The sequence below is a fragment of the Ambystoma mexicanum genome, chromosome 2q, assembly GCF_040938575.1.
Source record: "Ambystoma mexicanum isolate Mex_15411 chromosome 2q, UKY_AmexF1_1, whole genome shotgun sequence".
NCBI classification, from domain to species: domain Eukaryota; kingdom Metazoa; phylum Chordata; class Amphibia; order Caudata; family Ambystomatidae; genus Ambystoma; species Ambystoma mexicanum.
Genome location: NC_090924.1, coordinates 1,174,642,020 through 1,174,669,987, shown reverse-complemented (window position 1 = coordinate 1,174,669,987; position 27,968 = coordinate 1,174,642,020). Strand labels below are relative to the sequence as shown.

General features: G+C 41.7%; 1 protein-coding gene across 6 annotated transcripts in view; it reads right to left on the bottom strand.

The window, feature by feature from the left end:
* Positions 1-27,968, bottom strand: part of SGCE (sarcoglycan epsilon) — a 449,332-nt gene that overhangs the window by 249,616 nt on the left and 171,748 nt on the right. For all 6 annotated transcript variants that reach the window (XM_069648569.1, XM_069648566.1, XM_069648564.1 and 3 more), the window contains exon 2: positions 6,675-6,797. In XM_069648569.1, the coding sequence (XP_069504670.1) occupies positions 6,675-6,797 (123 nt within the window). The remainder of the gene's footprint in view (positions 1-6,674; positions 6,798-27,968) is intronic.

The following is a 27,968-nucleotide window of genomic DNA, read 5'->3' as shown; positions in this document are numbered from 1 at the left end:
TTGAGCCTTTATCTTCATAGTCAAAAAGGTATGCAGATTCTCCAATATTCCTGTATCATAGGTTCCCTTGACAGGCCAAGACCTTACTTTCTCGCAACCATTCCCTATGGCACTTTAAAATGTTTGTTTTCTAGACAGCAACAGCTGGCAAAAATTATTCAACCGAGTCTCCATACTCCAACCCAAGTTATCAAAAAATTGTTTTAAAATGTTTGTTTTCTAGACGGCAACAGCTTGCAAAAATGATTCAACTGAGTCTCCATACTCCAACCCAAGTTATCAAAAAATAGTTTTAAAAATCCTGATACTGAGATGTACCCGCCAGACAATATGTTTCACCCAAAGAACTCCCTTTTTACCCTTACCTAATTCCTTAGTCATTCTCCATGGTACAACATCCTTTCATTGTGGGATTAATCCTTGCTCAGTTTTTCTCTGTGTAAATGTGATCCCAAAAAAACTCATCAAATTTTTGGGGGGGCATATATATAATGGGTATGTCCCCATTTTGTGTTAAAGGAGGATTGGGCTGCATAGGGACCAGTTATGCAGTACAGCAAAAACACCAACAGCCCAATTACCTCTATCTCAGTCCACCTTGATAGCTGGGTAGAGGGATGAGAGAGTGTCTTGACTATTTTATACACTTGAGCTTGCATATGAAACAACCTGCCACATTATTACACAAAATTGAAACAAAATGTATTCATCAAAAATTTGTAAAAACAAAGATATTGGTCCTAAGTGCTTTCCCCAAGGCACATCATACACCAAAATCAATATAATAAAACCAAGGAGAGATACAATTTCTCACAGTTTAACAATGTCAATAACTGTAGATAGTATGTGACATGAATTGGTTAATTACAAATAGTCATTGATTTAACATTTTTATAACATTTCATTATAGGGGGAACTATAAATGTGAAGGAACATTACTATTGTCCGTATTCAGAATTAGACACAATTTCTTAAGATGTCTCAAGGATGTCTACATATGTTTCGGCTAAAGTTCTGCAATGACACCATGCCTGGTGTCTTGCTCTTCTAATTTTAGCCCTCTTCAGGACACTTGATTTCTTAACAGAATGACATGATGTTCAAATTATTCCCCAATGATTCAGATTTTCCAAATTGCTGTAAAGTAAGTGACAGAGTGCTGAAGATGTGTATTAATGATTTTTTAAAAACATGGTGGCGTTGATCATATATTATAGGACTGTTATTGCTACTTATACATCCCACTAACCTTGTTGGTGTCATGTGGTTAGACTGGAGAGTTTTTTTGCATAAGAGGGGATATCTTCCTCCTTGTATAATAGCGTAGTGAATATGCCTCTGTATTTTTGCCTTCCACTATTAGAAAGTTGGATCGTTTGCAGACGGGAGGTGTCTTCCTTCTTGTCCGAGCTACGATATGGCGCTGTTGCTGTATGCTTTCTTTCAGCAGAGAATCCTATCTGTAGTTAACCATATAAAGGTAGCTTGTAACTCGTATTATTTAATTGAATGTTACATTTTAATTCCTCTTAGTTATGCACTGACCTGGTCAATTAGGTCTCCTGTTGCGCTCAGTATATGGACTATTCAGGAGTCGGATGCCGTTTTTCTTTGGCGGTCGTCCCCATTGCCTGCCAATTTATTAGCAAAGCTGTTGGGGGGGGGAGAGAAAAGCGTGATGTATTAAAGGTGTCGCTATTGTGAAACCTAAACAACTCTTTTGGCGATCTGCGTTTACTTCATGAATGCGTCTTAGAGACATATATGCTCTTTCATTTAATGGAACATTTTGAACTGTAGTATTAGTACTTACAGGACACAGCGTCTTCGTGCTGTTTTCTTCTTTTTTTCGTATTGCAGTGAGACTCGCGTAGGTTTGTTCTTTCGCCGTCTGACTTGTGTGTTTCCGGCTGCGGTTGATTTCCGCCTTTGACTTCAGTTCGAAAAGTGTTATTAAACACTAGACTGTCTCCATCCTTTATGGATACGCTAGTTGGTTCGCCATATTGGAGGGATGGTTGGCGTAATGGGAAAAGGTCAGGTGCTCTTTGTTTTTTTCGATATTGGGTGATTTGCATAGTCTGCAAAAGTGCTGCTATATGGTCACTTAATATTATACCTTGTTAGAGGTATGGGTATAAATCACACGAATATGCGTGCACCTTGTGGGTTCGCATTTCAGATGTTCAATTTCATTCACAATGCATATGACTCAAGATGGTATTTCGAGAGTCGGATGATGCATTATTCCGTGGTGCGCAATGTACAGGTGTTATGTGTTCCAAAGCAATATTACACAAGTGTTGGTTTTTCAAAGGCACAACTCGATGGTTATTTAGTATTATACCCTGTTGGTGATGTGGGTATAGTTTCCGCTTGTGTGTATGCGACTTCCGGATATACATTTTATGTGTTCACTTCTATTCACACCGAGGGGCGTCAAGGATGGTCTTATATGTGGCGGGATATCACATTTTGATGTTGAATAAATATATCTATATATATATATCAACACATGAGGCCCGCTCTGGTTAGAGTTTTATATGTTGATCTCATAGCTGTTCTCGGGTTATATGTTGTTGGATTTCAAAAGAAGATTCCTCATTCGACAGCCAAACCATTTTTTACGGTATCCAAATTGTAAATTCATTTTTGCTCGCATTTGCGGACAGCCAGATCTCTATCGCCCCCTCTATTGGTGATCTGAACTGTCTGAATAATTAACCAGAACATTTCATTGGGTTTGTGTTTTAAGCACACATAATGTGCCACAAGGGGTTTATTGGGAGTTAGATTTCTGATGCTTGATCTTTGCTCTCCAATTCGTTGTTTGATTTGTCTTTTTGTTTTTTTTCCAAAGTATAGAACTTTACAAGGGCATTCAATAGCATACACGACCCATTGGGAGGAGCAGTTGGTAAAGGTTTTCAGTTGCCAAATTCTACCTTTTAAAGTTATATTTTTCAAATTTTGCGTGAGAGGGCAGACAGAACATTTGCCACATTTAAAATGCCCGACCACTGGTGGTAATTCCCATAATGTTCTTTGTGGATCTCTGATCTTCGTTTCTTTAGGATAGGTATGGACCAGGCTATCTTTGAGGTTTTTTTGCATTTTAAAAGTGAACCTTGGTAGAGTTGATTAAAGTCCTCAGTTTTAATGATGTGCCAGTTTTTATGACCAATTTTCGGAGTCCATGGCTCATTCGGCTAAAAGTTGTGACACATGTTATTTTGTCTGCAGTTGTTTTACCTGTTGGATTAAGGCATGTGTCTCAGTTTGCATTCTTGGCCCTTTTGTAGGCTACGTTTATTTGTTTCTTAGGGTAGCCCCTTGCTTTCAACTGTTGTTTTAGATATTTCCCATGGGTCTTATAATCCTCCAACAAGGTGCAATTGCGTCGGACTCTGGGAAATTGACCCTTAGGGAGGTTGTCTTTTAGGCTGGCTGGGTGGTAACTTTGATACTCTAACAGGGTATTTTTATCTGTGGGTTTCCTAAAAAGTTTGGTGGTGAGTTTCCCATCTTCTCGGTTTACTATTTCCAGGGCCACGAAAGGCATGGTTTTGGTATTATAGTTCATCGCGAAGCTGATATTCACATTTTGTGAATTTAGCCACTGTTGGAATTCTAGGAGATGGATGATTGAGCCTCTCCAAATCAAAAAACAATCTTCTATATAACGATGCCACGCTCCGATGTTGGCCTGGTATGGGTTTTTGCTATGGTAGATTGAGTTTCTTTCTATGTGGTCCATATATAAATATTTTTGGGGGGGCTAGGAAAGGAACACCCATACATAAAAATAAAAATTCGATGAGTTTTCACGATAAAACTTCTGCAGAGAAAAACCCAGCAAGGGTTAATCCCGTGATGAAATGACATGGAACCATTCCCCACAATCACTCACTGTACTTGTTTATACAGCAGTTACCTTGCTCAACTGTTTGCTTCAATTCTACTTCTCACTCGTACACAAAAGACAGCATCTTATCCAAATAAAAACACTCTGCCGCCCAATATCTCCGCGATATCCCCACCACTTGAGCACAGAAGGTGCACAATGCTTTCCACTACAGCACTGCTGCTCTCACTCGCTCTCTCTTCTTTTACTAGTACAGCCTTCTCTACTACAAAACTGTCTTTTCCTGACTACAGGAAGTTTCCCCTTCACCACTTCGACTAATCAAGAAAATCGAGCCGATACACCATAAAGACTGACAAGGGTATACTTCAGAAAGGTATCTGTAGGTTGGACCTACCATAGGAGGCCATCCCACCTTCAGGTGAGGGCTCCAGACAATCAGACACGCAAACTAAAGGGTATCAAGACAAACCCTACAGCGGGCATGCTGGGTAAGAATACCACCTCACACCTCTAAAATAACAAATTAGGTAAAAGATATATACAGGGGATTTACGGCACAGAACAGTTTTCCAATCCCTGCAACCTCAACTAATTCCATAAAACCGTATTCCAATTCCAACCTTATAAAACCCTTTAAATCAAAAGAAACAACCCTCATTCCCTCCTTGCTTAATTTCCAAAAGAACAGTCACGTGACTCAAAGCACTCTGATGTGGTGCTCCGTCAAGTTTCCCCGCACAGCTGGACAGCACCACACCTTTGGGGAGCAGACAGACCGTTAACCAATATGGTGTCTGCCAACCTCTCTTTTTCACTCTGCATCATAGACTGGTCCCGCAGTGAGGTGCTGCAGCCAAGTGGTGTGGACAGAAGACCCGCAACATCTTGGAAAGCCTCAGTTCCCTTCATGGTCCCCAAATTCTTCGGGGCGGCCCCTAATTACCTCAGCCCTAACTGGGTCCACCACCTGAGGAACGAGTGCACGTTTTGTACGTGAAGCAAGTTTATTGTACAATCATCTCTAGAGCAAATAGATAGTACTATAGGACAAACTAACCCAAGTCTCAACAAACCATATCAATTGATACATTGTTATACATTTTAGCAACAGTTGAAACACTCCCAGACACTTTATTACAACCCATCCGTCAAACATGGCTGGACAAAACATTTATATCGTTTTCCAATACATCCCTTCTCATTGGGATCGACAATCTTTACTACCATCTTCAGATTGCGTTTGAAGTCCACCTTTGCTGGGGATTGGTCCATGGTAGGTTGTGCATTCATGGCAGAATAAAACATTCAAATACAACATAATTGATTACTTAGTAACAACTGGCCTAGAGCCCTTTAACCTGAAGTGGGATTCCACATGGTCTGCTCGGATATCTTAGCAACATGAGGAAGGCCTGAGCAAACAGGTTCTCTTTGAACTATTGATTGCAATCTCATCCACCTCAGCCTCCTAGCTCCTCTTAAGACATTCTAATTTATGCGACCACCACTTCAGCAAGTACAGGCTACAGTTCCAGTTTTACCCTGAGAAAACAACTGAACACCGGACACCCTGGCCTCGGGCATCATCTTTATTGCCAGCCCAAGCAAATGGCCAAACCCCTCTGCACGACATCAGTGCAATGAGCAAGATTACATCTGTTCCTTGCGGAACTGTTAAGCCATAAACCACTGCGTCCTGTTCGATGACTGAGCTTCTATTGGATGATTCATTCTTCCTCCGTCAATCCCCAAGTTCACAAAACCAGAATCTTCCAGCTACCTAAAACTCAATGTGCAAGTGCTAACCACCACCACAAAATCTGAATAAGTTCACAAAACCCTACTACATGCAGATTTATATATATATACGTACTTCTTAGTAAAACGTCATTTATATGTTCCTCCATGTGTGTGTCTTATACATATTATTCCTTTTTACCGCAGGATTTCAGGACAGTACCCCTCCCTCTGCATGCGCATTAAAGCCCTCTCCATCTCCCAGTTGTCACGTACTTCAAAGCACCTCACGTGTAGATTGTGTTCACATAATATTTGCGGTTTAACATTGTATCTTTCTACATGCATGCAAACCTAATATGTATCAGTTCTATACAAAAAGTAACCTATCCCATTCATAATTAACTACACTCGATACATATGAAATTGCAACATCACGCCAAGTTCGCCGCCACCCCAAGTCATCAATATTGTGCATGCAACATGATTCCCTCGTGCTCATGGGGATCCTTCCTGACCACCCCCACACTGTTCATAATTCAGTCAACACTGTCAGTTTCACTCTAAGGAGTTCACTTCCGTAATAATACCAGACATGACAAGACAAAGTGCTGTAGTGGGCAGAGCCTACAATGATTTCTTATGGGAATCCATGATGAACATAGAAGCCCTTAGCACTTAAGGGGAATATGCACCTGACCGTTGCCACTCAGTGCCTGCTCCCAGCTCCCTCGCACCCCTATAACTCCACCCACTTCAACTCACTCATTTAATTTAAACAAAACACATCATGTCGCCTACATGAAAAGAGAAAAGGGCCTAATTGCTCTCTCATTTCCATGGAGCTAGGTTTGTTTGGGATAGTTGTCCCCCCTTGAATTGATGATTGTAATTTATTGGCAATAATTTATATAACTAATAAACAACTGGCAAGGTTAAACTCCAAGTACATACACAATATACAATTTAGAAAGAGAAACACTGCAGTTACTGAAATTAGTGCATTCTTGCATTTGAATATTGAGCAGCACAAAATAGTTCACATTTATTTCTTAGAAACAATGCATACCAGGCTTGGGATAGGGCGGAAATTCCCCTTTAAAGTGTTCTCTCTCCAACACGTGAACAAAGAGGACTCCAGAGGAAGGGTACACGGTCCGGTCGGAGTGCACCTTAGAAACAATGGTGTAAACTGAAAAGGAAAAGAAAGGTCAAGTGAAACAAACACAATCAGATATGGTCAGAGGCACAATGGCATATCATAAATACAGGCACTAACTTGCAACGGTCAATAGTGTGGGTTTCTATCTGCCTTCCACGCTACAGTTAGTCTATCATTCAGTTTCTCAAGGGTCTTTCTGAGGGATTCTGGTCGATCTACGCATGATATGGCCTTCAAGTTTCTGTGTTTTACACTGTGGCATGTGGTTAATTTGCATTGATCTGTGCCTTGTGCATTAGTAATACCTGACACAATGTTTTTTTCCTGATATTATAGTAGATTCCTCAAGCACTCTACCTGCGTTTTACTCATGAAATACAGACAGGGTCCCAGGGAACCCTGGCACTCCATCTGGATCAAAATGGTGAAGTGGGCAGGGAGTTGGTTGGATTCCCTTCACAGAGAAGGGAACGGCGTGGAATAAATTGTCCACCCTGCATTTGGGTCCATGCCAGAAAGCCCAAATTAACATTTCAAGAATGCGAGAAAAAAAAGTTTGTTTCATTGTGTTATTCAACAACTGTGTAATTTAATTAGTCTGTGATGCTTGATAGAGTTGTTAACAAGAGGAAATACAGTATTCTGTGTGTGCATGTGTGCTTGTGTGAAGTGCAGGTCACGGGTTCGGATTTGGATAGAAACAGCTCACAATCACATCCATCTAAAGTTAATATAAGTAGTGGTGAAGTGGTTACATTTGACATTGCTAGCAGAACTGTACCCCACTTTGTCTCTGGAGAGTTAATTACATGTCAGGTATGCCTCGGTTTTCTATTTCATATGTTGGTAAAGTGAGTATTATTGAGGCATGCAATAGTACAACATGAAGAGTCCATAGCTGATACACACTCCTCAAAACTCTACCAGCTTGGCCAAGGTTAGTTAGGGAATAGTTTCTTACCTGTAACTCCATTTCTCCAGCATTGGTATCTTTCATGGATTCACATGCTTAGAATATTCCCCGTCGTTAGGCTGGGAATCCTCGGTAAGTTATATAGACCTTTTCCATAGGAAAACTTTCAACACTTTTGTGTCCTATCTACGTCGTTTTGGGCCGCGTACGGCAGTGCCACTAGGACGTAGAGGTATAAATAGCCCCGCCCCCGCGGCTCCCTCAGATTTCGACCCCCAAAGTAGTATGGGGGGATCTCTGGTTTGCATGCGTAGGGGAGGCTGGCGGGCTCATGTGAATCCATGAAAGATACCAATGCTGGAAAAATGGAGTTACAGGTAAGAAACTATTCCCTTCTCCAGCATTGGATCTTTCATGGATTCACATGCTTAGAATAGATTGTATAGCAGTATCCCCCAACATTGGAGGTGTGTATGCAAACCAATATCACAATAACCATAATGCATATTTATCATGGCAAAACATCACATTATAGTATGTTAACAGTGAAAACACCACACTTAAAAGTACATCAGCCGAAGGATGTGACCCCTTAATTGGGGCTTACCTTATTGAAACAGGTGCCGTAGGACTGCACGGCCCATCTGTGAATCCTCAGCATGTTGCTGTTCGAGGCAATAATGCCGGGTAAACGTGTGTGGTACCGACCAGGAAGCCGCCTGACAGATATCTCCCAGCGGAATTCTGGACCACAATGCCGTCGATGAAGAAGTGGATCTCGCCGAATGGGCCCTTGGACGCTTCTCCAGCGGTTTTCCGGCTTTTGAGTGACAAAAGGAAATAGCAGACGACACCCATTGGGCTAGTCCTTGTTTTGAGATCGGTTTACCTTTAGCCGAAGGGCCATAAACCACAAATAGTTGTCTCGTGTCTCTGAAGCTTTGAGTGCGATGGAGGTAAAATTTTAAAGCTCTCTTCGTGTCCAATGTATGGAGAGTCTTCTCCGCAACCGACAAAGGTGTTGGAAAAAACGTCGGCAGCACTATAGAAGAGTGCTTATGGAACATGGTAGGCACTTTAGGAATTAAATGAGGATTAGTAGCCAACACAACTTTATTATTGAAAAACCTCAAGTACGGTGGATCGATCACTAAAGCTTGTATTTCTGACAGTCGTCGAGCCGAAGTAATAGCCACCAGAAAAGCCAATTTCCACGACAACAATTTCAATGATGACGATGACATCTGCTCAAAAGAGGCCTTCATCAGCGCTGCCAGAACCAGGTTAAGACTCCAGCTTGGAGGAAACTTTTTCGTGGGAGGAAAGGTTCGGAACAATCCTTTGAGGAAATGTTTAATCAGCCGGTCACTAAATAACGGAGTTGAATGTCTCTTCCGAGTAAATCTCGAAATGGCAGTCAGATGCACTTTTATGGATGAAATAGGTAAGCCTTTTTGAGCTAGGAGTAGCAAGTATGGTAGAAGCTGTTCCGGTGTGATATTAAGCGGGACCAAACCTGGTTGACCTGCGCACCATATGCAGAATCTCTTCCATTTGTATGAATATGAAGCGTTCGTGGACGGCGCCCTCGCCGCTTGCAAAATTCGACGACAGTCCGCTGGAATCTCTAACGTACCAAACTCAGAGAAATCAGGAGCCAGGCTGTCAGACTGAAGCTGTCGGGGTTGTGATGCCAAACAACCCCTTTCTCCTGAGACAGAAGGTTTGGGATTTTCTGGAGCCTCATTGGTTCTGCCGCTGAAAGATGGAGTAGATCGGAGAGCCACACTTGTCTGACCCAGTACGGGGCCACCAGGATCACCCGACATGGATATCTGTGGATCCATTGCAGCGTCCGACGTATGAGCGGAAATGGGGGAAAGGCATACAGAAACTTGTCCGTCCACGGTAAAGAGAACGCTTCCCCTAGTGAGTCTTGCTGTGGCCACCTGCTCACGTATTGTGGGCATTTCTTGTTGTCTCTCGTCGCAAAGAGATCGCGGGCCGGACGACCCCATTTCTCGAAGACACGGTGTAGTTGTTGGTCGTTCAGTTCCCATTCGTGTAGTGGATTCATCTCCCTGCTGAGAGAGTCTGCTTGCACGTTTTTGACTCCTGGCAAGTGGAACGCCAATAGATTTATCTTCTGCTGAAGGGCCCAATGCCAGATCTCCTGGGCTTCGGTCGACAGAGTTCTGGAGCGAGTTCCTCCCTGTTTCCTTAGATAAAACATTGTTGTTGTGTTGTCTGTCATAATGCGTACAACTGATCCCTTTATCCATGGAAGAAAGGATTTCAGGGCCCAATGCACCGCCCTTAATTCCAGCACATTGATATGAAGGCCGGACTCCTCCGATGACCAATGACCCTGAACCTGTAGGGAATCCAGATGAGCTCCCCATCCAGTTAGAGAATCATCCACCACCACTGTCATCTGGAATACCGGTTCCAGCAAGGGCATTCCCTTTGTCAGATTTATGGAAACTTTCCACCATTGAAGCGCCTGCACGAGTTTGCTTTTGATGGTCAATTTGTCCGACCAACGCCCTTGACTCTGTGCCCATCGATCCGCCAAGAATTCCTGAATCTGTCTCATGAAGAGACGACAATTGTTGATTAAGGGTATGCAGGACGACATGGTCCCCAGTAGGGACATGTACCTTCGCACTGACACTCTGGTGTCGACTTTCCAAACCAATGTTTTTTGCTGCAGTTTCAGAACCCTTTCGACGAATGGCTTTACCAGTCCTGACTGCGTCTGGAACTCCGCCCCCAGAAAGACCAAGGTCCTTGATGGCGATAAGGAGGACTTTTCGAAGTTTATTGCGAAGCCCAAACGTTGTAGGAGGCACATGGTGGCATTCAGACTTTCCTGTGCCCTTTCCGGAGACAATCCCCTCACTAGCCAATCGTCCAGATAAGGGTACACATGATGACCTTCTTTCCTTAACCAGGCTGCTACTGGAGCCAGACATTTCGTGAAGGTCCTGGGAGACGATTTCAGTCCGAACGGGAGGACCTTGAACTATTAATGGGTTTCATCCGACGACGAACCGTAGAAATCTTTTGTGTCGTCGACGCATCGGGATATGGAAATATGCGTCCTGAAGGTCTAGCGACGACAAATAATCTCCCGGTTGTATCGAACGGATCACTTCTTGGAGTGTAAGCATCTTGAATTTTAGATTCTTGAGCAGTTTGTTGAGAGCTCGTAGATCTAGAATGGGACGCCATTTTCCATTGGGTTTCTTGACGACAAAGTAACGGGAGTACACTCCCTGTCCTCTTTCTGCCACCGGGACCAGCTCTATAGCCCCTTTCTGCAGCATAAGCGCCACCTCTTGCATTAGTATTTGAAGGTGGGGCTGCGTCTGGAGGTCTGGTAATCTCTGCCTTTACGAGTAGCTTGGGCTGCACGTCTGTAGCCTTGGGAAGAGTAGGAGGGTCTGCTGAAACCTCGGTCTCTAGATGATCCTAACCGGGAGTTACCTGATCCTCCTCTGAAGGGACGAAATTCCTATCACTCTGGAGGGCTCCAAGGGAACGAGCCGTGTCAGAATCTTCTTTCATGCCCTTCAAGGCTTCATCCACTTTCTCCCCAAACAGGTGTTCTCCTTCGCACGGCATATCCATTACCTTATATTGTACCTCTGGTCTGAACGTCGTGCACTTAAGCCAGGCTTGCCTTCGTAACACTATGCCATTGTTGATTTGCTTAAAGCCTGATTCCGCCAGCTCGACAGCAATGTTAATGGAATGATTGGAAGCCTCTTCTCCCTCACGTACGAGCAGCATGGCAAATTTCCTGTGTTCCTCCGGCAGATGGTCCAAGATAGGAGCTAGCCGATGCCACATCTCCCTATCATACCTGGCCATAATAGCCAGGGAGTTGGCTGCTTTAACTGTAGTCGCTCGAACCGATAGCACTTTCTTCCCAAAAGCATCTTGTCTCCTGGCTTCGTTGTCTGGCGGGGTCATGCATTTGTGTTGCGACCTTGCCTTTCTGGCCGCCGCCGCGGATACCACTGATTCCGGCAAAGGTTGAGACGTCAAGCACTTGGGAGTCGATTCCGTAGCCTTGAATTTCTTTTCCAATCGACCTTTTACTGCCGGTTCTGAAAAAGGGTGACGCATGGTCCCTCCTGCCAGACATGGTCTAAAATGGGGATAGCAAATATTGCCTTTCTCCTCTTGCCCATATGATCGAACAGAAAACAATCTTATTTCTCTTCTTCTGGGACTAGGCCAAACTCCGCACATACCTTACCCATCATGGCATGGAAAGCACCCACGTCATCAGGTGGTGATGGCTGCGCCGGACTCTTTGGAGTTTCCATCTCTGCTTCAGAGTCCCATGTAGGGTCCCTTGAGGGGGATAACGAGATGTCTGAACCCGACCCTTCATGTTCCGACCCTGACAGTTCTCCTTCTTCCTGTTGACGAGAACGATCTTCCTCAACCGGGTAAGCGGTAGGGATTCTGGATGGAGGGCCAGGAGCCGGGCCTGGCTCGTCGACGACGGGCGAAGCCTGTAACACTGTCGGGACAAGCTGAGGTAACCGAGTGTCCAACCGCTCCAACAGCTTCTGTAATGTGTTCAACACCTCCAGGGACAGAACAGCCTGGGGATTCAGTAAGGAAGAGGTAACTGGAATGGCACTTCCACTAAAGAACGACCCCAAACCAGTTGGTTGTAATCCCTGATCGGTTGGATGTGCGACCGGATCACGGTCATCCTCCGCCGACGAGATGGAGAAAGCCGCTTCTGGTTGCAGCAAGGCCTCAGGCGGGATCGGATCAAAAACCTCTGGCGCGCGCCCATGCGAAGTGGCCTTGGAAGTGGCCTGTTGTGTCTGTTGCTCACGCTGCACGAGATAATGTGAGGAAGAAAAGAAGCCTACTGCACGCTGCTGCCGTATTTTTTTGCTTGGGAGTTATCTGGTGATTATACTTCATACGGAATACAAACAGCCTGCATACTTATATTATATATTGACAATACTTAAAGGTTATACATTCACGTTATCTCCTTATCTTCTTAGGCCACGCCCCCAACAACCGTTAACCTTTAAAATCAGCTGCGTGCACGCCTATGCGCGCGCCCATGCGAAGTGGCCTTGGAAGTGGCCTGTTGTGTCTGTTTGGTCTGGTGGGGCTGCGGGGTGGCGGCCCAATTCTCTGCATTTTTGGTAACTTTACATTGACCTGTCATACTATGGTATCTGTTATAGTTTTTCATTCTTTCTGAAAATATGGTCGGAGCCTGATCATAGATGTAGTATAATGAGTCATGAGCCCAAAAAAATCTGTTAAAATAGCTGTAAAAAAATCTGCTAAAACGAAGTCTCGTTTTACTAGCGTGTCTGTGCCTCATATGGCCACCAGAATGAGTATTGCTCGTGCAATGGCCCTATCTGACTCTGACCTAACTAATTCTGAAAGGGAGATGATGGACTGTGCACAATCATGTTCTATGGAACAAAAAAGTACAACTAGCCCTAAGGCATTAATCAATGATGCTCATCTATCGGAAAGTTCGCAATCTCTATTTGCTGAGGAGGGCTCTATCGTTGATGATGACGTAAATAGGGAAATTGAACCTGATAGTAAAAAAGATAGAATGAACGAGAGCCCAATTTATGCTGATACTCCACCAATCTTTAGTATAGGAGTAACCTCAATGATGGATGTATCACAACATTTGATCCATGATTCAAGTTATGACACTACCTCAGTATTGAAAATAAACAATGAAAATTCAGTTATGGCCCCTGGGACATGTTGTAAAGAGATTCAAGCAACGGTACTATCTGAACTAAAGACTCATACTAGACTGCTAAATGAGATGGTGCTGGCTTTTACAGCTTTACCTGAAATGCTAACACGAATGTTCACAAAATACGGTATTGAGCCCAACTGCATGAAAAAGCACTTAGATAATAGTGGTATTATAAAGATAAAAGAGTTGGCCATGAATGCAATCCCTTCAAAGACCCCGCAGGGTTTGGCTCTTGGTGTGATAGAGACTAACATTGTAAAAACAGGTTTAAATGATCCCGCCACTGTTATTGAAGGCATAACTACTATTAGTGATGACGATAATGGTGCTTTTATTGAAAAAATTTCGAAAAAGAAGGAGAAAAAAAATAGAAAAAAACAGGCAAAACAAGCGAAGGCTAGCCTTACTACATCTCGTAAATTTATGAGAACTCTTGATATACGTGAGGCTTGGCTAGACAAGAAAGATAACAATAACACCAACAAGGTGGTGGCCAATAACAATGTAGCAGAATCAATTCCACCAGTATTATCAGATAAATTGGCAGCCCTACCACTGGTCGCCACACGAAGCCCAGACAAATCAGAGTATACAGAAGGCACTTCTATGCTGTCAGAGGTACTTAAAAATAAAGTTACTTCTGACAGGATTGATAGTAATCTTCGTGCCTTAGAAAGGGGGGTTCAAGACATTTTTGATATCTTTAAGAACCCGGATGCCTTATCTAGACCAAATACTCCCACAATCATGGATTGTACCCCCACCGCTTGTTCCATATCCTCAGCAGCTCAAGTTAAAGAAACTATAGTGGCTCATCAAATTGACAATAAAAGTAGTGGGGATACTTTACGTGGCAATCCTAAAGAGGGCATGCAGGAGAACAAGCATTTCGATCTCAATATAAAAGACAAACTTCTTGAGTCTCCCCAAATAAAAAATGTTGAAACTATTACACCAAAAATGGACAAAACTGTGAATCAGATTACAGGCACTATTGAACATCCTAATCTATCTAGGGAAGCAGTTAGTAGCATTGTTGAAGATATTCTGAATCACAAACTAAGTGAAGCACAAAATCTTTTCCCAAGCTTAGTGGGCCCCTCTGCGGGTAAATATGATAATCCTACCATGGAAAGTGGCGTAAGCAGAAACAACTGGTTGCCTGATGCAGTATTAAGCCAAAACAAGGTATAGGGTCCAATCAAGGCAGACAGGAACGCTATCAATTTCAAGAGTCAAACCACATGGTCAACAGTAACAAGAGAAATGAGTCCCATAACTTAAGGCGCCCTGTGTATCCAAATGAACCAAGTCTGGTGCTTTATTATGTTTTTGATGATGGGGGACCTTGGCCCCTAAATAGGCGGTATATTCTAAGCTTATTTAGTGACATTGATGAACTACGCCTAATAACCTCTACAGATATTCAACTTGTAGATTTTATCCACGAAGAGAGAGATGACTATGTTAGACTAATAATTAATTCTCCCTTGGTCAGAACACTTATATTAAAAGAAGCGGGTGCTCTTCAAAAAAGAGGATTTGACGTGATGGAATTTTAGGAGTCATATAATATTGACGGAAAATTGGGTTCAAATGAAGGCTATATGAAGCACCCCTCTAATCAAGGTATTTATTCACAAGAGGTTAGGTGCTCTACCGATAAAGAAGGTGACAAGCCGGTAATGACGGAAGTCAAATCTCAACTCTCTGACATGCAAGAATGGAGATGGCTAGCACTATCTCTCAAGGAATCCATAGATAAGTTGAAATCAATGAAGGATCCACTTTAGCGTAGATACAGCATTTAGCCTTGCATCATGGAATACTAGGGGATGCTCACATTTGCTGCTAATGCAAAAATTGTTGAAATGTTAAAGTGTTATGACATTGTCTTGTTGCAAGAGACCTGGGCTACAGGCAATTTATTATGGGATGGCTATGGTATAATTAATATGAAGGCATCTAAAGGTCTGCATGGCCGTCCCAGTGGTGGCCTTGTATTGGGTTATCGATCAGATACTAATATAAAGATGGTTTCTGAACAGCAGGTTATGGATTGGCTACAGATAAGGGCAATGTTTTCATAATGTTGTTAAATGTATATTGGAATACCGCCACTCATACAAACACAGAGCTTTTAAAGCTATTTGCCATGCTTAATCAAATATTACATGAATGGTTGGACTCAAACATGGGTGGTGCTTTGCTGCTCGCAGGAGATCTGAATGCAGATTGCAGCATGGAATATGATGATGCAACCTGGATTCTCGCATCCATAGAATTGGAGGCTTCGGGGGCCTGCAATAAAGTGTACAGAGGTAGTATGTGGGTGGTTTTCATGTATAGTTGGGGAATGCAGCCTCTGTTTAATATCACTCCAACTTGGCAAGCACGGGGCCTTAGCTCCATATTGGACTACATCTTTGTAAGCAATATTTCTCAGGATTACTCTTCACTAAAGGTGACTAGTCTGTTGGAAAGTGACCATGCACTGCTATCTACAGCTTTACCCTGGAGGAAGGTAAATTTAGCTGTAGTGCAAAATATGGCGAACATCATAGTTAATGTTGCTGGTACTAAGCTAAAATGGACCCCTGAAAATATAACCAAGTTAAACACCCTGATGTTACATGATTACTTATCTTCGTCAATTGAGTGGAAAATGGCAACTTACTCAGGAGACTGTTTTAAAACATATGTAGCACATATGCTGGCAAAAGGCAATATCATAAAATCAACTTCGCAAATATTCAATAACAAATGTCTACACGTTTTTGATATTGAAGTACAAAATAGGAAGAAAAGAACTGCGTATAGCAAAAAAGGAAACATTAAATCAGATAGAATTGATCTGTAAAACAAAACAGATCAAGCAGAAATATAAAAACTGGTTACTGTCTTACAGAGCAAATATGGCACAAAAGGATGGGGAAACGATGATTAATGCCCTAGATTATGGCAACCCTAGGAATATATGGTCTATAATTAATGGAACTGAAGTGTCTCAGCAACAACTGACAACAAATCCAATTGCTGGGCATATTTGGGTAGACCATTTTGAGAAGTTGTACCAACAATCAGACACCCAATTCTTAACCCAATACATTAATGATCAGTTGTGGTCGCTGAACATATCATTAAATAACATCTCCAGGCACATAAACAAAGTTAAGTCTACATGCACCCCCGGTCCTAACAATCTTTCCTACATCACACTGAAAAACAATGTAACACTATGGGCAGGTTTATTGAACTGTATGTTTAGTTCCATTATATATGAGAGGAAAATTCCTAAATCTTGGAAGCTGTCATACGTAATATTGATACACAAAAATGGTAACCGCCTAAGTCCCCTGAATTACCGGCCAATCATGTTAACAAATGTAGAATCTAAGATTTTGCAGCATTTGTTCTGGATGAGTTGAATCTATGGATAAAAAACAAGAACATACTGGATATAAAACAAATAGGTTTCAGAGAAGGGATGGGCACAGACATGGGCGGATCAGTTGTAGCAAATTTGTTGAGTATGGCTAGAATAAAAGACAAGTCGCCATTATATTTAGCATCCATGGATTTATCCATGGCTTTCGACATGGTCGACAGGAAAACCCTATGGACAACCTTATTTGATCTTGGTATTGATAAAAACTTGCTAGATGTAATAATAGCTCTTTATTCGAACACTGTGCTTAGGGTGAGACTTAACAATAGTGGCCTACTATCTGATCAAATCTCTACCCATAATGGTCTAAAACAAGGTTGCAGATTGGCAGCAACACTGTTCAATCTTTATGTCACAAAAGCAGGGAGCTTTCTAGATGACAGTGGTTTAGTTTCACCTAAATTGGGCAAAATAAGATTAAATTGGATCGCTTATGCGGATGACTTTTTGTTGTTTGACGGGACTAAGGTGGGTCTGCAAAGGTTGATTGTAGCATTTGAGGAATTCATTTTGAATAGAAAGCTACTGATAAACCCTAATAAAACAATAATATTTTACACAGGTGTGAAAAATATAAAACAAGATTCTTTTTCGATTATATGTGGTGGTCTAAAATTAAAAAATAAATCAATGCTAAAATACCTGGGTTATATATATACATCTCCTTATTCGTTAGGTTTTATAAAAAATCATCTTGCTATAAAAGCTTCTGCTATTGCCAATCAGATATCAGCTGTGGAGAGAAGATATGGCAGGTTCACAATGATGCCTTGTATTTTGTTTTATCGGTTGAAAGCTATTCCACGATTGACATACGGTCTTGAGTTTTACTCTGAAGAACTGGTATCTTATCTGAAAACAGTTGAAGCACAAGTGTGGCGAAAGGTTTTAAGGCATTTACCGAAATGTTTGCCTATGGAACTCTTACGTTATGAGTTAGGTTTGTCCTCTTTAAAGTGTACAGTACATTGGAAAAAATGATCTTTATTACGTAAGTGCATGATATCTGAGGATAACACACTGTATTACTTCTTGGGAGTTGACATGCTTGGGGTTTTCATTTGTGAGTTAAAAAGAGATTGTGTGAAAATTCTAAGTGATTTAGGCCTCACATTAGAAAATCTAAAAAGGAATCCTCTCAAAGTGAAAGAATTATTAAAAGCCTCAGACTGGTTGGAGAACAATGTGGTAATCTTAAACTCCTCGATATATTCACAAGCTATATCATTCTGGAAATGGAAACCTTACCCCGAGAAATACCTAGAAAAATATCCATCCAGAGCACACAGAAATCAATTCATGAGATTTCGTTTTAACGTTTTAAGTACTCATGAAATTCAGAATATAAGGTGTAGGAATGTGGCAAAGAAATCCTGCAGACACTGTGCTGGTACCAGGGTTAATGAATCATTAATGCATCTGTTGCTGGTTTGTCCTGCTCTACTGCAACAAAGAATAGAATACTTTGCAATGTTTGTCCATGACACATCGAATGTAAATAGATACAACTTGTGGTTTGAAATGCTTCATGGTAACTCGACGGTTTTAAAAATACGAATTAATGAATTTTTGAGAATTATCTGTGAATTAACATGAATTTGATAAAGACTGCTTAAGTGTTTAAATACTCAGGAAGCTTTTAAGAAATAATGAGTTGAAGTCTCAGATTATTAATAATGTCTCAGTTACTTGGTACGATTATTATGTATATTGTGAAGTACTAGGCTCTAAGTGTTTTAATATGAATTGTCTGTTTTTAGCTGTTTAACATGAATTGCTGGTCCGGAATTGTATTAGTCAAATGTGTTTTAAAAAGTGTAGTGTATTGTATTTTTCTGTATCTTTTTGTAAACTTTTCTACTATTCGATTGTATTATGAAAAGAACTCATTTTGTAAAGGTTTGTATAAACCAAAAACAATAAAGATAATAATAATAAAAAACCTCTGGTTGCCATCCCACCGACAGGGCCACCGTCGACGATGACATCTTTTCCATAGGTGCTGTTTGACCTGACGAAATTGCCGTAGGAAGAGCCGTTGCCGAAGACAAAGCAGGCGTCGACGACCGGATCGTCGTCGATGAAGTCTGTGGCGCAGGGCCTTGAGGCGTTCCTGCCGTTTTTGACCTCGACTTGTGGGACGAGGACTCTCGACTCGAGGTATACTTATGGCGGTCTCCTGAGGAGGATTTCGATGAGTCTTTTCTCACCTTTTTAGATGAGGAGGAAGAAGACGAAGCCTTATGTGAAGAGGAGGACCTCGCAGGATGTTTCTCCGAGGGGCGTTTTTCAGATTAGCCCGATTTCTTCGCCGGAGGCTCAGCCGACACTGAGCGACGCGGGGGGACAGGAGACTTAGATCTCGAGGCTGTAGAGCCTACCTCCGATGCCTGGTACGCACCCGCTCCGTCATTGAGCCAAGTAACCAGGCGTCTGTTGCGGTCTTTTAGGGTCTTTTGTGAGAAGCCCTGACAGATCTCACACATGTCCGCCGTATGATGAGGGTGAATACAGTAAATACAGTCCATATGCCCGTCTCCTTCATACACTTTAAGACTGCATGTAGCACACGGACAAAATAACGCCTTTCCAGACATTCTTTGAAAAGAAACAGTCGAAGAAGAAGAACGCACAACCTAATAAAATAGTAGATACTCGAGGTAATCCCACTACTTTGGAAGACTGTTGAAATCTGAGGGAGCCGCGGGGGTGGGGCTATTTATACTTCTACATCCTTGTGGCGCTGCCGTACGCAGCCCAAAACGACGTTGATAGGACACAAAAGTGTCGGAAGTTTTCCTATGGAAAAGGTCTATATAACTTACAGAGGATTCCCAGCCTGACGACGGGGAATATTCTAAGCATGTGAATCCATGAAAGATCCAATGCTGGAGAATGTACATATCATGTGAACACAGGATGTGACTGATCTCAACTAAGCCCTCTAATGTAAGCCTTAAATAAAGTAAATGCTGTCCAAGCATACCGGTCTTTCAGAGACATCAGTCTGACAAGACAGTACTCCCCAACACTGCTGGCATATAATAGGTGAACCTGATACATACCCATATCGTCGCTCATCGAGTAAGGATTTTGGGGTCACCAGCTTCACATTTCCATGACTCTGACCCAGCTATACCAAGTGTCCATGTACACTGCTTTATATTAAAATGACCCTTGCCCTGCAGCTTGGCAGAGTGACAGTCTAAGTAGCTGTCATCAGGATGTGTACCTATGACCATTAACCTAAATACAGATTCCTGCAGAATGTTCATTATCCCACTAAGCTGTCCAACCAAGATTACGATCTGTAGGTAACACACTGATCTCAGCAGCACGAGAACTATCGAGCTGCAGGTGTGTCTGTTGTATGCCAAGCATGCACAATCCACCCATTTTACCATCTGATGTGTTTTATATCAGTAGTATTTGGATAGGTAGTACATCAAAGTTAAGCGTTCATGTCAATTCAACATTTTGAAATAGTGGAAACCAATCGCCCTTGCAGGAAACAGCATTACAAGTACTGAAAGAATCCACACACAGGACGTTTGCTTTTTCATTATTGGTTCATGGCACTCAACGTTGTGTAGGGCAGCCACAAAAACCTCTTACAATCATTCAACACAAAACAATCCTTCTGTTTTATATAACATATTTTATAAAATAATATGCAAGGAATACAAAGATAAATATCAACTTTGAAAATCATAACACCACTTGCAGAACATAAACACACAATTTCCCCAAAAAACCTTTAAATACTTTTTTCATTTTCTTAACTTCTTTTTCTCAGATGTATTTATTTTAAATAATAGTAAAAACACATTGCCTTTTTTATTTACTTATAAGGAAGGGCCACTTGGAGGTTTCCATCTATGGTACACCTACTGAGAGGAACAGTACTCTAAGGCATGAGAGTTGGCATCCTAAGTCTTTCTTGAGGTTCTTGCCTCGTGGAATAGAAGGGCTTCATAAGAAGAGAAGGATTTTACAAGGAAGACAGGAGGCAAGGGGCGATTCCCGTAATATTGTTGATCAGAGCTGAAGTCGAGGGTGACACTTTTTTCAGAGGGTGTCCTCTGCCCCCACTTCCCACAGCTATAATGAGAAAAATGGAATGTCCTCTTTGAATTTATGAATTAAAGCAGACCTCCGGTCAGGTTTGCAGGTCAGACACTTCACCACTTCACTATTTAACCCGATGAAAAATAATAAACGACCAAAGTTGAAATGTCCCATTTCAGCACTGCAAGTTCCAGGGAAAACATTTGTATTGGTTCTTGGAGTTTAAAACATGCACTCCTTTTAACGTTTTCTAAAACACTATTAGAAAAAATATCCTCTCTTGGTTTTGTGTGTGTGTTGATTTTATGAAAGGCAAATGCCATTCGCCCTGTGCAATTTGGGTGATCATGCAAACCCAATTTAATGAAATGTGCACATTGATTTGCTAATTTCTGCCGACACCACATCCCATTGCGTTTGTTGATGAGTTCCCCACTTTCATGTTTATGACTTGACCCCTGTTGTTGATCATGTGATGAAAAGTGCAATGAGGATAAACAGTGAAGTATTTTTGGAAAGTCGGACAGATGAACAAGATTCCCAAAAAAATGAATGGTCCGTGTTACCACTTATTGTAAATTTAATCATGATATATGCAAGTTAATATTGCAGAATTGCCATTTTTTCGAAAAATAGGGTTTTTACTAAACTACTATTTGCATTTCATGAAAGGAAAACATCTGAAACACAGATTAGTGAAAGTGACAAGTATTACTATTTTTATGAACAAACCTACCACAATTACAGAAAAACATCTCCAGTTAAAGGACATATTACATGTGGTGGTTGTTGTGTCTCATCTCATGTGTACACGAGGAGAACTGGGAGTTTTGAATATGAAGAAAAGAGTTGAGAACTAAGGGGTCTGAGGTCTTACCTTAATAAGAATGTGATTTATCTAATAAAATGCCAATACAAATTGATTTACGTGGGGAAGACATCAAGACAGGTGAATGTAAGGATGACAGAGCATCCATCGATCCAGGATTCCACAGGGAAATGTGCAGCACCAATCGTCTCTCACTATTCGGAACATTCACATACTTTCGTTAACATTATTTGCTTTGTGTTGCCAAAAAAGTGTGGTATTTAATACACAGCAGCTAGAAAGAAAATCTGCCGTTAAGAAGCAAGTATAGATATATAATTTGAAAATGATTTGAGTTTCAATGAGGAAGAGGAATGGTCTTTTATGTATTAAGGTTAATACGTTACAAAAGGATTTAGGCTGCATTTTCTAAAGGATGTGATTAACTACAAGTGAAAACTGTGGATGCTTCTTCTGTTCACATAATGCTGCTCACATGCTAGTGTGATTATAAAAAATGTTCATGTGAAAGACTCGGCAGCATTACAGCTGTTATTCTAATAACTTGGGGCTGGTGTATTTTTTTTAAACAGTTGGCATGGATGTATCCGATTGTATAGATTGTATTTATCAAGCAACACATGATTTAAAAATGGCAGAAGCTGTTGCTTAATCAAAGGTAGTCCTATTTTCATTCCGAATAAGCAGTTTAGATTAAGCAGAATTTATCCGTGCACATTTTCACACGGTAAAGATATGGGAGTCGGTAGGGACTGACGTCTATGATGCTAACAGCGATCAGGAAAGTTAAAGTGCGGTTAATTCATATAAGTATTGGCAACTGGACTATTTTGAATAAAGAAATGAGGGTAACTCTATGAGACAGTGGATGTTTAGTCTCAATGGAACATGAAGTTACGTCAGAAAGAATTGGTCAACTCTTTTTTTTCAGGAAAGGAACATGCTATGTATGAAGTCACAACTAATGGAGTTCACTTAGTTTTCAATTACTTGGTACAAAGGTGCTGGGTACACTGTGGTGGTAAATTGTGTTGCACACCAGGATGGAGAGTGCAGATGTATAATGTGCACCTTTTCATCTCGCACGGTTGTCATAAAATTAATTACAAATCCTGAAGAATATTTAAGAAAGTCATGCATTTAATTAAATTATCTTTCATGTTAGGATTGGAAGTGTAATCATCGAAACAATGCTGTTGGTACTCTTGTTCAGAGAGGAATTGCCATAGCATTTCGGTGCTGGACTGCCCATGTGGGCGGGACAAAGACTGATATGCAAATGGATATTTCTCATCTGTGAAAGGTACAGTGAGCAACAAGTGTGTGCTGCAAACTCTCATCTCAGAACAGGGTCAGGTTATCATGCAACCAGACGTGGACTCCCTGCTCACTGTGCTTAGAGAGGCACAGCTTCACTTCACTGATGAGGCCCAACAAGGCTGAAACACGTGTATGGGGTTGCTGTTGGTATTCTTGTTCAGAGAGGAATTGCCATAGCATTTTGGTGCTGGACTGCCCATGTGGGCGGGACAAAGACTGATATGCAAATGAGTATTTCCCATCTGTGAAAGGTACAGTGAGCAAAAACTTTGTGCTGCAAAATCTCATCTCAGAACAGGTTATCATGCCATGTTCTTTCTAGAGAGGAGCGCCTGCTACCTTTTTTTGAAATAGTTGTAAGGAACTTGGGGTTGGTCACCCTGAGTTACCTTGGGGCAACCAGATGTGGACTCCCTGCTCACTGTGCTCAGAGAGGCACAGCTTCACCTCACTGATGAGGCCCAACATGGCTGAAACATGTGTATGGGGTTGCTGTTGGTACTCTTGTTCAGAGAGGAATTGCCATAGCATTTCGGTTCTGGACTGCCCATGTGGGCGGGACAAAGACTGATATGCAAATGGATGTTTCCCATCTGTGAAAGGTACAGTGAGCAAAAAGTGTGTGCTGCAAACTCTCATCTCAGAACAGGTTATCATGCCATGTTCTTTCTAGAGAGGAGCGCCTGCTACCTTTTTTTGAAATAATCATCGAAACAAGTAAGGAATTTGTTTTTTGTTAGGGTGACTTATTACCCTAAAGAAACATGAAGTCTTAAGTTGGTAGCGTTTCTCTGAACCCGGTTGACTTGCTGCAACAAAAGGGTTGTGGCAAGAACTATAACGTATTTATATATTCATGGATGTAGTTTGGTTCAACTTGGCAACATTGTTTGCTAATTGAGCACTTTTATGAACATTATTATTTCCCTAAAATTGAGAGAGAGAAATTAATACAAATAATTATTTAAAGATTATTTTTGGGGCAATGTTTTTCTTTAAGTTCATCCATGTTTTGTTAGATTTCTTTTCTGATTTTAGGTGTTTGTATTTATATTTGAACTTGTTTCATATTTTAAAAAATATATATTTTTCATGAAGTTTTCATTGATGCTTTAGGTTAGTGTTCTTTATCCTTTTTGTTCTGTATTAAATGCATGGAAGATATTTTAGATGGTGTCCTACGCAACATTAAATTCAATGAACAATTAATGATGCAATATTGCAAATTTATCCTGTGGATACATTGCTTCTATTCTTATACAGAGTTCATGTGAAACCTGTACCAAGTAATGACCAGTACAACCCATATCTCTATAGTAAGTGCTTTTTGAGCTGATAATGTACAAATTGCTGCTTAAATAAAACAAACTATCTCAAAAGCTGCAACCTCTGAGACATGTAAGCTAATGTTGGCAGAAAAACTGCCATCCTTTTCAAAACACTGCTTAAAGGATTGTACATTAGCCTGAAACTTACATTAACTTAACATGAGAATAACACTTTGATATCTTCAAGGTTTGCGAGTGTTGTTGAGCTCTACAGCCCATGAAAATGTATTCAGTTCTAAATCCAGCTGAAGAAGGTCACCTGAGTTTAATCATATTCCCAAGGGAGTGCCCATCAGGTATCCTTGGGTTTTTGGTAAATGTTGCCAATAAAATAATAACCATAGGGGTAGCCTGGTAGAGATCTAAAAACTATAGCTTCATTAACGTCTTGGTCTCAAAGTCCCGTTCTCTTATGCCAAATCCACTTCAAGTGTTTGCAGTAGCCACACAAAATAAATGCTAAAATGGGAAACATAAATATCAATATTATACATCTTCAGTGGGGAACCGGAAATCTAACCTGAAATCTAAAGTGTGGTTGTAGTTCTCAGGGATCGGAGCTGCAGGTCACTGCGAGGTTCTAAAGTGTTGCAATCTTAACACAACACTGTCTGGTGCTAGGCAATATGAATGAAAAATTGCTTTACGTGGCTGAAATACCAGATTTAGGGCCTCATAACGAGTTTGGCAAACTCATTAACCATTACCACCTGCGGAAGACTTACAGTAACTTGAAGGGTACTCATATTTCAGAGTGATACAGATTCTTCTGATATTCTCAATTTTGTGGTCTCATAGGACTCATTTGGGGGCAAGTATTATTACCATATGAGGTAATTTAAGATATGTTTATGCAGTAGTAATTTCCTCCACAGAAAAGCAGACAATGTGCAAGAGTTTGTTGAGAAACTCTTAATTTGGGAGAGTGGTAAAACATTCTGGTATTACAAAGTACTGCATGTTTTATGGGATGTTTAAAACCACTACCGTAAAACTCATAATGAGGCTCCAGTCTGCTTCTAGGTTTATTAATCACGTGATTCAATAAAGGAGGAATCTAGTTAAGGTGGTATCTTCTCAATCTCTAATCTCAGCCTTTTTCAAGGAAAGACTAAACGCCTTAAAGCACACACTAAATCGCTGAATCTACATTTATTGCTTCTTGCTCATGAATTGCAGTGGGTTCAAATTACCTGGACATTCCTCATTATAGAACTAGTCTATCTCTTCAAGAAGACTGGGAAAGGGGCTTGAACAGTGGACAAGATTTAACGAGATGCACATTGTGAGCTCAAGTCCTGTAGGGAGTTTGCATATTAAATCTTATACGCAAAAGCATTTCTGATCTTTCAATCAAATAGATGCGGTCTCTTTATCTCTGAACTACTTAGTATGTACCAAAGTAGGCTTCCTCTATTGTTGTGAAGCATAGAAGTAGCAGTAGCAGGACACCCCACCTTATGTAGATAGACCATAGATGTGTTGTTCCCACTTATTCATCCGCTATGGCCGGGCATCTGTCAGATGCCATCGGCTAGGATGAAACTTTATTTGAGGTGTTCCCTCACATCAGGATGTAGGATCTATTGTCTGTGTGAGCGAGGAGGAGGTGCATTTGATCCTAACACTGTCTATACCCAATGAGGGCAGTGTGCCCCTTTCATCCCTCCCTAATGAGGTCACAGAGGCACTCTTACCTATATGTCAAAATATATGCCTCATGGGCCAAATATGATTTGGACGTGGAAATCATAAATATGTCATACCTTTACCCCTCTTGTAGGTTTTGGAATCCAGAATCTCTAGAGAGCAGAGATTTTTTTATCAAACAGTAGTTTTAATTAGGAGCCTTAACCAACAACCTACTGACATTCATTAGCCACAATGTGTGTAGCAGAAACATGGTTATGAACTAAAGCAATAAAATCTAATGAAATTCTAAAGGGGTATCAGAGTCTGTTAATTCACCTCTGTAAAGGCCTGGTATCAGCCTACGTAGGTAATGCAGTGTACAGCTGAAACTGGCCAAGGTTCATCAAGAAAACAATGTATTATCTCAATGGCAATACAGTATATGCAAACTATTTCATCTACTAGCATCTTCCAGGCAGGCTGTCTGTTGTGAATCCCTACAGTAAATGACAAACTACCGTACCGTACCATAATGAATATTGTACATGCATTGTCTACGGAGGCAGTGGGATCGTATTGCAGATGCCAAACCAAGGAGAGGTATCAGTGATTCATGGTGCTCGCAGTGCACCCTCGAGCCCTGGCTGGTAGGCAGCTCTGCTCCTGTGTGTTCCTGTCCTGGTGTCTTGGATTGTACTATTCTTTTGTGTTAGTGGAGCTGTAGTTAGTATTGGGCTACTCGTAGACATAGGCTCAGATACAAGGATTCCTCGGGCAAGGGGGTTCAGTAAGTGGGTGAGGTGAGAAATCAGAGGGTGTCTCACCCGCTAGTCCACAGGTATCCCTCTCTCAGGTGGCCAGGGCATGGCCATTGCCTTTGGACCTAGACCCTGAGGGTGACTAGTGCGGAAGGATCACCTGGGTGAGGCGTCTCCGGGGAGTGGGGGTGAGGCAGCCGATGGTGAGACGCGGTATTCCCCCTATTTTGTTCATCCAACCCATCCTGTTTTTAGGATCCAGTGAGGTCCCAACTCCCCTGCCCCCTTTTTACACAAACACTGGGCCGAGGAAGAGGGTGACTGAAAGTAACAAGATTAACTTTCACACATCGTACTGAACATGTCCCACTAATCGGGTAAGGCAAAGTCAGGCACTTGTCTCTAAGTGCATACCCTGATACCAATTAGCTCTCCTCACATGAATAAAAGGCAAGACCCAAAGAGACACTCTGAGGAAGGCGGAACACGAGTATGAGCAGAACTTCCAGGATGAAGGCAAACCTACTGGAGCAGAGTGACGGACCAAGGGGCGAGAGCAGTGGGTCGAAAACCCCAAGAGTTCCCTACTTTGGGTTTGTTGCCTCCGACAGGCTGCGGAAAACACCTGGAGAAGGACAGATCCCACACGTGAAGATTGCATTGTGTTTCAAGGAAACCAGCGACCCTCCCGGGTGAATGGCATAGTTGGGGAGGCGAGGCCAAGCCTGTAGAACTAACCTTGACTCATGAATTGGATATCGCAAAACCAAGAAAGAGACACACACAGCCAGTAAGTTGTCAAGCGACCTAAGAAACCGCTGTGTGTTAAGTTTGAAGTAGCAACATTATATTGTAAGTGAAGGCTGCACGCGTGTGAATGGGACGAGATGAAAGGCACACCTGTGAATGAACTTTGAAGTAAAAGATAGCTGCGAAATCAGCGATACTAAGTAACGGAGTGGTCCAGCGAAAGGAAGTGCCCACTTGAAAGTCTCTGTGAAAAGTAATTTGTTTGAAGCGATCAAGCATAAGAACAGCAAAAGTGAAATAAAGAAGTTTAACTACGAGAGAAGGGAAAAGTGAAAGTTGAAGTGGTCCTGCAGTGCTCTTAAAAGTAAACCACTCA